This window comes from Lipotes vexillifer, unplaced genomic scaffold, assembly GCF_000442215.2.
Source record: "Lipotes vexillifer unplaced genomic scaffold, Lipotes_vexillifer_v1.1 scaffold397, whole genome shotgun sequence".
NCBI lineage: Eukaryota > Metazoa > Chordata > Mammalia > Artiodactyla > Lipotidae > Lipotes > Lipotes vexillifer.
Genome location: NW_006772681.1, coordinates 3,840,613 through 3,850,848, shown reverse-complemented (window position 1 = coordinate 3,850,848; position 10,236 = coordinate 3,840,613). Strand labels below are relative to the sequence as shown.

General features: G+C 49.9%; 1 protein-coding gene across 1 annotated transcript in view; it reads right to left on the bottom strand.

Annotated features, from left to right (window-relative positions):
* Window positions 1-10,236, bottom strand: part of GGT7 (gamma-glutamyltransferase 7) — a 22,650-nt gene that overhangs the window by 3,838 nt on the left and 8,576 nt on the right. Inside the window, exons 5-13 of the mRNA XM_007447791.1 lie at window positions 9,252-9,319; window positions 8,963-9,036; window positions 8,435-8,631; window positions 6,429-6,516; window positions 4,384-4,511; window positions 4,126-4,214; window positions 2,328-2,477; window positions 2,092-2,209; window positions 1,183-1,322 (exon numbers count right to left, since the gene is read on the bottom strand). Of these exons, the coding sequence (XP_007447853.1) occupies window positions 1,183-1,322; window positions 2,092-2,209; window positions 2,328-2,477; window positions 4,126-4,214; window positions 4,384-4,511; window positions 6,429-6,516; window positions 8,435-8,631; window positions 8,963-9,036; window positions 9,252-9,319 (1,052 nt within the window). The remainder of the gene's footprint in view (window positions 1-1,182; window positions 1,323-2,091; window positions 2,210-2,327; window positions 2,478-4,125; window positions 4,215-4,383; window positions 4,512-6,428; window positions 6,517-8,434; window positions 8,632-8,962; window positions 9,037-9,251; window positions 9,320-10,236) is intronic.

Here is a 10,236-nt window from a genome sequence, read left to right as displayed (position 1 = left end):
TCGGGACATTCAGCAGGACCTGTAGGCAGCCAAGGGGCAGAAGTCAGGGCTGTCCCAGAGGTGTGGGTTCAAGAATCCACAGCCTTCACCCCTGGTCCAGGCTCCTTAGTCTTTTGAACACTTACACCAGAGATGTCATCTGAGTTTCTCAACAGCCCCAGAAAACAGGCAGGCCTGTGATGACTGTCTCCATTTTACAGAGGGGAAACCACGGGCCAGAGAAGAAAAGCAATTCATTCCAGAGTTTGGAGAGAGCTAGGCAAGAGGCATCACTAGCAGCCAGTCTCCTTTAATACAACCCAAGGCTCTCCTCCCTTCTTCTTGGCCAGGAGAGGGCTAATAGCTGGGGCTGGTCTAGGGCACAATGTGGGTACTTTCAGCTTAGTGGCTGAAAGTATGGGTAGGCTCTATAACCAAACTGTCTGCCCATTCTTACTAAACTGAACCTAACTTCTTAACTTCTCTGGGTCTCAGTTTCCTCATCTATGAAATAGAAGTAAGGATTCCTCCCAAAGTTGTGAAGCTTAAAAGGGTTACCACATGTAACACTGTGCCTGGCACTTAGTAAAATCTCCATAAATGTTAGCTATTTGTTATTATCTTCGTTTTACAGATGAGGAGACTGAGGTTCAGAGAGGTTAAGTGAATTCCCCAGCACCACACAGTTGGAAATTGGCAGCACTTAGGCTGGGACCCAGAGGTGTCTGATTCCAAAGCTCAGGTTTGTTAACGCACCACCTGCCAAAGTACGGGCCTGACACATATATCAGGTGCTCAAGACATTCGTGGAACTGTTGTGAGGTGTTTTAGAAGGTAGCAGGCCCTTCCTTTCAAAAGCAGACCCTAAAGAAGGCTGCTTTTTATTCAGATGTTGACTAGAGGCATGATGGGACTAGAGACTGACAGAAGCCAGGCAGCCCAGATGTTCTATCACCTCTCAATTCTACTGGTCCTGCGATTTCCCTGCAACCTGAGAAGACATGGCGATTCAGGGGTCCATTTTTGCTAAGAACAATGTAGTTCATGTCCCCAGTGCTCAGGATGGGCCTGGCACAAAGCAGCCTCAGCCCATGTTTGCTGCGTGAGTAGGAGATGAGGACAAGTCAGAGGCATGAGGGGCATCTGCAGCCCAGGTCACAGCTTGCCTCCTGGCCACAAAAGGCCCATCACGGGGGAAAACTCACCTGGGTCAGGCCGCTGAGGCCCCGGGCAGCTCCATTGGCCCCCAGAGCAAGGTAGGTCCCACAGAGTCCTTCTGCTGGCCGGACCACAGTGGGCAGCAGGAAAGACAGTGGCCGCTTCCCTGGCTGCACCGAGTTCTCCTGTTGTCAGAGGACCGAGACCACAGGGGAATAAGAGGCGGGACAAGACAGGAAAGAGCTACTCCACCACTCTTCCAACATCTTTCTCTCCTGAATCTTCCACAGGCGCAGTCTTCGTGGGGACTGGCCCATCCCCAGGCCACAGTCTGCTGTTTGTGAAATGGGCAGGGTCCCTGGATAACTGAGGTAGATAATGGGCCCACTGAGCTAAGGGGCTGCTATGGGGCTACCATGGGTGGCAGGAGAGGGATCAAGCCAAGAAAGATGACTAGGAGAAAGAACAGAATAATCCCCACCCTGGTCATCTCTATCTGTCTTTGTTCTGCTGGGGTCCCAGCCTGCAGGGAGTTAAGAATGCTGCTCTCACAACAGACAATAATTCACATCTTCTTTCTTCTTGGGTCCCTCTTCAGTGCCCCTATAGTGCTCAGCATCACACAGTCATAAACTACTAATGCTGAAAAGTACCCAAAGCATCAAAAGGGGGCCAATATCCTCACTGTAAAGTAGGTGAAGAAACTGAGGACCAGAGGGTGGGAAGACTTTCCCTGTGTCACACAGTGAGATGGTAGCAGAATGGGAGGAGGTTTCTTTGCACCCAACAGGCTCCAAGCCCTGGACTTGGGCTGGGGATGAAGTGGACACCTTGTTTAGGCTGTTTCTCTTTATAATATAATTTCCTAGAAGAAGTGGGGAGGGAGGAGCTTATGCTACTGCATCTTCTACCTAGCCTCAGGGTCCCCAGGGAAGGAGGAAAGCAAGGCCCTACCAGGCTGGGCGCAGGGTGGTTAGCAGTCCTGTTAGGCCAAGAGAAGTCCAGCATCTGGCTGTTGAGCAGGATCCCCGAGGGGGTGATGAGGCCGCTGCCAAAGGGCCGGTTCAGGGAGCTGGGGGCAGAGGTTAGGGCCAGGTGAGCCCTGCGCCCGCCCTCACTCCCACCCGCCCCCACCTCCTTCCTGGTCCAGGTGATCTCTTGTGCCAGGTTCTGAGTCTGAGCTGGCATACCTGACCATGGCTACAATGAGGTCGTCAGGACCCATGATCAGCACCTGGGCAGCCGTGGGAGCCCCATTTAGCTCATAGATGGGCAGGAGCGGGACAGGGGCTGTCTGGGAGTCATTGATCTGGCCCCGGAAGTAGGCAGCCTCCACTTTGCTGAAAAGACAAGAGGTAGGAGATGAACACACAATAGGCTCTCATTACACCCCACCTACCACACTTTGTGCTGTCTGTTGGTGCAATTATTTGATTAATATCTGCCTCCCCCCACTGAACTGTTAGGTCTATGAGAGCAGAGGCTCATTTATTCCTAGCATATAGGAAATAAACAGGAAATAGTTGTTGAAATGAAATGAATTTACTTAGGTGTTATTCAGGTTTTCTTGTAGAGGCGATATTGAATTTATTTCATGTTTAAATCAAGTCTTTTAGTTACTTGACTATATTTATTTAATCCTTTCTATGAAAGTACCTGGACATAGGGGATGCTCAGAAAATATTTGTTTTGAATGAACAAACTGAATTCATTTAACCTAGCGTTTGTAGAGTCCAGAACTAAAGTTTTATTAAGAGTTTAGCTAGAGGAGCGTTTTGTATACAGGGACTTTACTTGCTATTAGAATTTTTTCTTCAAGGCACAGGAGGACTTGGCACAGCAATAACTATTTATTGGATAAATTAGTTAAATTAATTTAACATAGGTGTTCGTGTTTTAGAGCTAAATATGCATTGACCTTGAAAACATGAAATTTTCTATTTTTAAAGTTCAACTGAGGGTTTCTTACCTGATAATGGTTAGTTAGTTATTCTAACTGACTAGAGATTGACAAGTTACCAAGGATTACTGAGGACGTCCATTCAGTTTTCAACCACGAGGGCTAGTGGCCACACAGAGAGGGCACAGAGGGTTTTGTTTCAAGTGGTTTGGGGGCAGGCGGCGGGGGGAGGCTTGGTTTTTAGGCTTTATCCTTGTGGCCTTGAGCTGGTTTTCGTTTTTGGTTGCTGCTGTTTCTGCTTTTTAATTATTAGCTGTTCATTTAGTCTCATCATTTGCAACTTAATTCATAGAGGGTTGTTTGAGTATCAGTATAAATTTATATGAACTATATTTTTGGCTTCTGATTTTTCCTTTAGCTAGCCTTTAAGTCAGTTATAGTAGCAGCTAAATAGTAATCAATCTTACCTCTATTGCCAATTGAGAATAACAATGATATCTGTTGAATATTTATTATGTGCCAGACAACTTGCTAAGTGCTTTGCATGTATGATGTTGTTTAGTCCGCACCACAACCTCATGAGGCTGGCACTGTTAATGGCAGGCCCTTGTAGAAACTGAGACTTAGAGAGTTTAAATGACTTGCCCAAGGCTGTACAGCTAGTGGATGGTGAGGCTGGGATTTGAACTGAGACAGTCCGACTAGAGCCCACAATCTTACTATGTTATGCTGCTGATGTAAGTACATTTGAATCAAAATCCCCACCACCTCTAGTATCTGCTTGGGGGCTTTTTTCATTGTTATTAGGCTTTCTTTTTCTACTCAAAAGGGGGAACAGATGGGTCCATATAGGTGCCTGCTAGGGTCAAAAAATTTTGAGAGCTATATAAAGTAGACCACCTTGTTGTACAGATGCGGAAACTAAGGCACAAGGTGAGGCAACTAGTGTCACACTGTGAGTTGGGGTTGAGCTGAAATTGACTTCAGCCTTCAGGTCTTATTGCTCCACCAGCTGCTTTTCACCTGATTCTTTCCCCACACCTGCCACCGCCTCTGCAGCACCCAGGGTCCTGCCCCTCGGGACCCACCTGAGCATGTCATCCATGCTCTCAGTGATGGTAGAATCGTAGATGGGATCTCCCAGTCTGCTGGCCAGAGCTAATGCGATCTTCAGGGTCTGAAAACAGAGCAGGGGTGTGGAAGAGGTTGCCAAGCCCCTCCCAGCACCCATACCAGGTGCTGTGTGAGAAACCTTGGAGGTGATTTAGTCAGGCCTTCTGGCACTACTCCATCCCCCAACTCTTAGTGTCCCCAGACCCAGGGTGGAGTGGAGGGGTCAGCCTTACCTCTGCCACCCAGTGAAGAGCCTGTTCCCGGGATACCAGGCTGGTGAGGTTGAAGCCCTCGAGGATGTTGAGAGCACTGATGAGGGCAGGGCCTGTGTGTGGGGGTCGGGGACTGAGAACCAGGTGGCCTGAAAGGACAGGAAATTACCGACGGCAGGGGAGAGGTCAAGGCATCTTCACATCCCTCCATCCCACAGACTGAAACCACTGCACTGAATCCCCTCATCAGGTAGGAAAACTACACTGGGAGGCAGAGGGACCCACCCAAGTTCACACGGCAAATCAAGGGCAGGGCCAGGACTCCAACCCAGAACACTTGTCTTTAGTTTCCTCGTCCATATGAGGAAACTAAGGCTCAAGAAAACTGTGATTTGCCCAGAGTCACACTGCAGTCCATTGGCAGAGCAGGGACAGGTGTCCAGATGTCCAGTGTCCTGGTCCACCATGTGTCTCCTTTCAGCTCCTCCCTTAGGCCAGGATATTATTCAGGGCTCCTGCTGGTCCCACCCCTGAAACTTCCTGGAAACAGCAAACTTCTCTTTCTATTTGAGGCCCCTGTTATTGGATGTTTGGACATCAAAGGAACAATAATAATACTTGACACATGACAGTTACGTTAACTAATTAACTCATTTAATCCTGATAACGGGTACTGTTATCATTCCCATTTTACAGGTAAGGAAACTGAGGTACAAAGAGGCAAGCTGGTCCAAAGTTACAAGAGGTAAGGGGAGCCCAGAGTACTCAAGGTACTGACATTGCCAAGAGAACCCAGGCTGCGGAGGGCAAATGGAAGTCAAATACTACACATTCCGTACCCATTCTGATCAGAATAACTTCCAACATCAACTCCTCATGGGCATCCTGAGCAGTAGGCACTATTATTATCTCCATTTTAAGGAGGGAAACAAGGCCCTGAGTGGGAAGTGGCTTGTTCAAGGTGAATGGCACGGCTGGTACTCAAACCCAGGTCTTCCTGGCTCCAAAGCTATGCTCTTCCTCTGCTCAGTATAACACCACTTCTGGTAGAAGAATCAGGCTTAAGAGATTGAGGCCTGGAAACCTGAATGCAGAGGCAGCCTCTCCTGGAGCTTGAGGTTATCTGGGCCTCCTCGAAGGGAGAAAGCCTGAGAACCTTCTGAGGGACTCAGGAACCTACCACTTTGGGTTTGCAAACATGGAGTTTACCCATGTCATAAGCTTGGCTTTCTGGATTCCTCACTGGTTTTGAGTTTGGCAGGTTAAGTTCCATTCCTCCCCTGGGCCTCAGTTTCCTTTTGGCACAATGAGGGGGCAGGTCTCTGACGAAGGGTTTGTTCTAACCTGAAGCTAAGATGGATTTTGGTCTTATGGACTCTTCTTAGGAAGCATAGGGCAGTGAGAGTGGGGCTGGGGAGCAGGCTGAGGCAACACAGACCCTGAATCAAGAATACCTATGGGGCTTCCCTGGTGGCGCAGTGGTTGAGAGTCCGCCTGCCAATGCAGGGGACACGGGTTCGAGCCCTGGTCCGGGAGGATCCCACATGCCGCGGAGCAACTAGGCCCGTGCGCCACAGCTACTGAGCCTGCGCTCTGGAGCCCGCGAGCCACAACTGCTGAAGCCTGCATGCCTGGAGCCTGTGCTCCGCAACAAGAGAAGCCACCACAATGAGAGGCCCTTGCACTGCAACGAAGAGTAGCCTCCGCTCGCTGCAACTAGAGAAAGCCCGCGCACAGCAATGGAAGACCGAATGCAGCCAAAAAATAAATACATACATAAATAAATTTTTTAAAAAAAGAAAACCTATGGCCAGAACCCCAAATTCCAGGCCTTAGCCTTTGACCAGACCTCCCTCCCCATATCCTAAATATTTGGGGTAACTGACTCCACAACTACTTTAGAAGTAGGCTGACTCTGGCTTGCTTCAACGGTTGGCTGTTTAGGCAGCTCATTGCTTCGGTTTCTCTCTTGTGAAATGGGGAGGAGCCACTAGGCCAAAAGGATGTGGCCGTGGACTGGGAGGCTTCTCCTGAGTGGGGACCCTGGGAGCTGGGGGAGAGGTCACCTCTGTACACGCCACACACAGGCTTCTCCAAGAGGGCACTGTAGTTGCTGAAGTCCTCCTCAGTTATGACACCCCCTGCATGCTGAGCCTGGAGGGGAGAGAATGACCCCCACCACTGTGAGTCACACACCACACTGTGAGCATGCGGTTTAGCCTAAGGTATATGTTTGGATCATACACAGATCAAATGGTTATACATATTGTGCCTTCTGCAGTTCCCATCACAGCCTTTAGGGACCCCATCAGCTGTGGGTACCCCAGGAAAAAGGAAAGGGAAAAGCACTAACAATAAGCACCCACTATGTGCCAGACATTGTACTGGATACAATCTCTGAATGACCTCCTTAGCTTGGCATTCAAGGCCCTTTGTGATCTGGCCCCTGCCTACCTCTCCCACTTCACGTCCTCCTATTCCCCAATGAGCTCTGTACAGTGACCCAGAGTGACCTGCAGGTCCTGAACTCATGACTACATGTCTTTGCACATACTGCCCTCTGCCTATGTAGAAGGAAGATTTTCCACTTACAGCAGCACTTGCCTAGGAGATATCAAAACTGAATTCTGCATTTCACCATAACCAACTAAAACCACTCCAAAACCATGAACTCTGGATGACCCTCGTAGGACAACCCTTACGGGACATAACTGAGCACTTTACTGACCAATGATCTAATCTTGTACAAACTGATGGGCCCATTCTATCCAGCATGCTAATTTTTAATTCTAAATTAGCATAACCACTAGGAATCCTCTCCTTTTTTAGTACTTTTAAGTACCTGAAGCCTGTGACGTCTAATCTACCCTCAGTGACCTACACATTGAATTTCTTGGCTTTGTCTGGTAAGTTAATAAACTCAGCTTTGGGTTTTTCTCTCTTAAAGCTCTGATGGTCTTTGTTAGAGTTTCCTTCATCCCCTTCTCCACCACCAGGAGAGGATATGCAACCCAGGTCTGGCTAATCAGATCATTCCTTTTCTGTGCTACCGTGACTGGTTTGGGAATAGTCATGAGACCTATGATGGGCTGATGAGACATAACCTTGCGGCTTTGCTGGAACTATTTGAATGAGAAAGGCTCTTTCTCTGGGATGGCTTGCCGGAAGGATGACTGCTGGAGAGCAGGCGTGGAAAGGATCTGACAGAGTGATTTCAAACAGCGGAAAGTAGAGTTGTGAGACCGAAAGAAAGAGATACAGAACAAGTCCTTACAATGTGGATGGAGTCCCTGGACCCAGTAGATCTAAAACCAGTACGCTGCTGGACTTTCCAGGGATGTCTGTTTGAGACAGGCATCTATCACCACATCCATAACTCCAATGCCCAGCACAGAAGCTGGCACAGAGCAGGCCCTCCATGAAAGTAGAATGAATGGTGGACCTGTTTAATTCCCACAACTGTATGGCAGAGATAGATATAACCACCCGCATTGTACAGATGAGACAATCACTGAGTTGGTCTGTGTATCCTTATCTTGAACATAATTTTCCGTTAGTGGTTTCGAACTATCAACAATAGTTCTCAGAACCCATTACTGCCTCAGACTGAGACTCTTTGGGGTTGGGTGGTAAAGCCCTTGTGTCGATCCTCCCCAGTCCTGAGTCACCAGTGAAGATGGTGTCTCCCTCGGTCCCTAGAAAATCCAGGGAGCAGGGTGGGATTGTGGGCTCAGGGAAGCTGAGGCTGATCCTGTGTCTCCACCAGGCCTGGGAGGGCCAGGACAGGCCACTATACAGGTTGGTACCAGCCCTGGGGAGCTCAAAGGTACCTCTCACTATCAAGACAAAATATTCTCATCACCCTAGGAGGTTCTTTGTGCCTCATCCCAGTCAACCCCTCCAATCCCCCAAACTACTGATCTGATTCTGAGGTTAGTTTTGTCTATTCTAGAATTTCAAGTAAATGGAATCCGCAGTAAATATACGCAGAAAGACAGGGAAGTAAGGGGGAAGAGGACTTCTCTGCAGTAGGGTCCTCTGCTGCAGGGCCGGGGGTGCCCCACACGCTCACCTCTGCCACCATCTCCAATGTGAGGTTGCCACCGGCATAGAAGGCAGCGGGGCCATACGTGCCAAGCACATCCAGCACCGCCGCCAGGTCAGGCCGTCGCAGCAGTGAGCCAGGTAGCGGCGGGTGACCCGAGGACAGGAACATCTCACGGAAGCGCTCAGATGCATTGGGTGGCGGCTGTTCAGCCAGGGCTTGGGCTGTGGGCAGGGACACGAGGCTGGGATGGGGGTGTCGGGACTGTACACGCAACAGGTGGGGTGGATGAGGGCTGAGAGGCCGGCCCTAAGCCCTCTGGCCCCCCAGAAGCCTGTTACAGAGTGGGGGGGTAGTGGTGGTGTATATGGGCCAATCCCAGATCCCCCCCCCATTGGAGGATCCCTCCCAGTGAAGGTAGGGTGGTGTGGGGAGGGGGTCTGAGGAGCAAACTGGAAGAAAGGCACTTCCTGGCTTAGGACCTAAATCGCAGAGGTTCCCTCTCCCCTCTCCATCAAACTCATGCCTTTCCCTCCACCCCCAGGCCCCACTGACCTAGATCATGGGTCATGTTGAAGCCATCTTGGGCCACAGCTGCTGCGAAGGCGAGGACTTGGGACCATGGCAGCCTGGGGGAGCCGGAGAGCAGGGGGTGGAGGAGGTCCTGGGGGGAGGAAGAAGGGTCCTGGGGGGGGAGGGGGGTTCCTGGGAAGGAGAGTCCTGGCAAGGGAAGGGGATATTAGGAGGGGGGAGTTGGGAAGGGAAGAATCCAGGAAGGTAGGAGAAGGCCACCCAAGGAGGAGTGCAGGCAGGGGCCCCTGGTCCCCAGGGGGAGAACCTTTACCTGCCATAGAGCTGGTGAGCTTCGTGTAGCCCCTTCACCATTCCGGGAACCCCCACCAAGAGCCCAGGCTGGGCAAGGCGGGCAGGTGAGGGAGAGAGGAGACCAGGTCACTGGAAGGGGGGGGCGCTGGGCTGAATTCCTCAGAGCCCCAAGCCAGGGATGGGGGGCTGGCACAGGGGAGAGACACAGGCCAAGTATCCCAGAGGAGGGACAAGCTGTCCCCAGCAGGCATCCCTCCCACCTCCCTGATTTCCTATCAGCAAATGCAGAAAGGCCTCCTTTATCTGTCATAGCTGAAGGATTTATAAATTAAGCAAACCCTTTTAAGAGCCAAGACATAACAATTTAGGTGGAAACCTGTCTAGATTGGATTATACCTACTCTTGCCTTTTAAAACAGTGGACAAGTGACCTTCATTTAACCTTTTCATTAACACACCACCATTACTCTGAACTGTGATAATTCAGGGGTGTGTTTGGCTTTTGCCACTGCACTAAATATCTATTTTTCCAAGTAATTCTATTTCCTCCTTTGCTCTCAGTAGATAGTGGGTTTGCCTCCAGCAGTTCCTCTATAATCTTCCAATATGTCATGGGCTAGGAAAGTTACCAATAACAGCCTCAGAATGAGATGTGCGAGTGATAGTGCAGCTACTTTGTGACATCTCAGACTGCTCAGTGGCTCTTTTTCTTCCTTCTTATGTGCCAGATAGGCAAGGTCACCAGAGAAGTAAGGTGGTGCTGCACTGCCTGTTATCAAACATTCAGATTTTCTGGTTCATTATTATTATTATTATTATTATTATTATTGGCTGCACCTTGCAGCATGCAGGATCTTTCCCCTACCGGGGATCGAACCCGCATCCCCTGCAGTGGAAGCGTGGAGTCTTAACCACTGGACCGCCAGGGAAGTCCTGGTTCATTATTTTACTTTGGGGGCTGCCTATCTCCCTCAGAGCCTAAGAGCATCCTGCTTAACTCTTTCC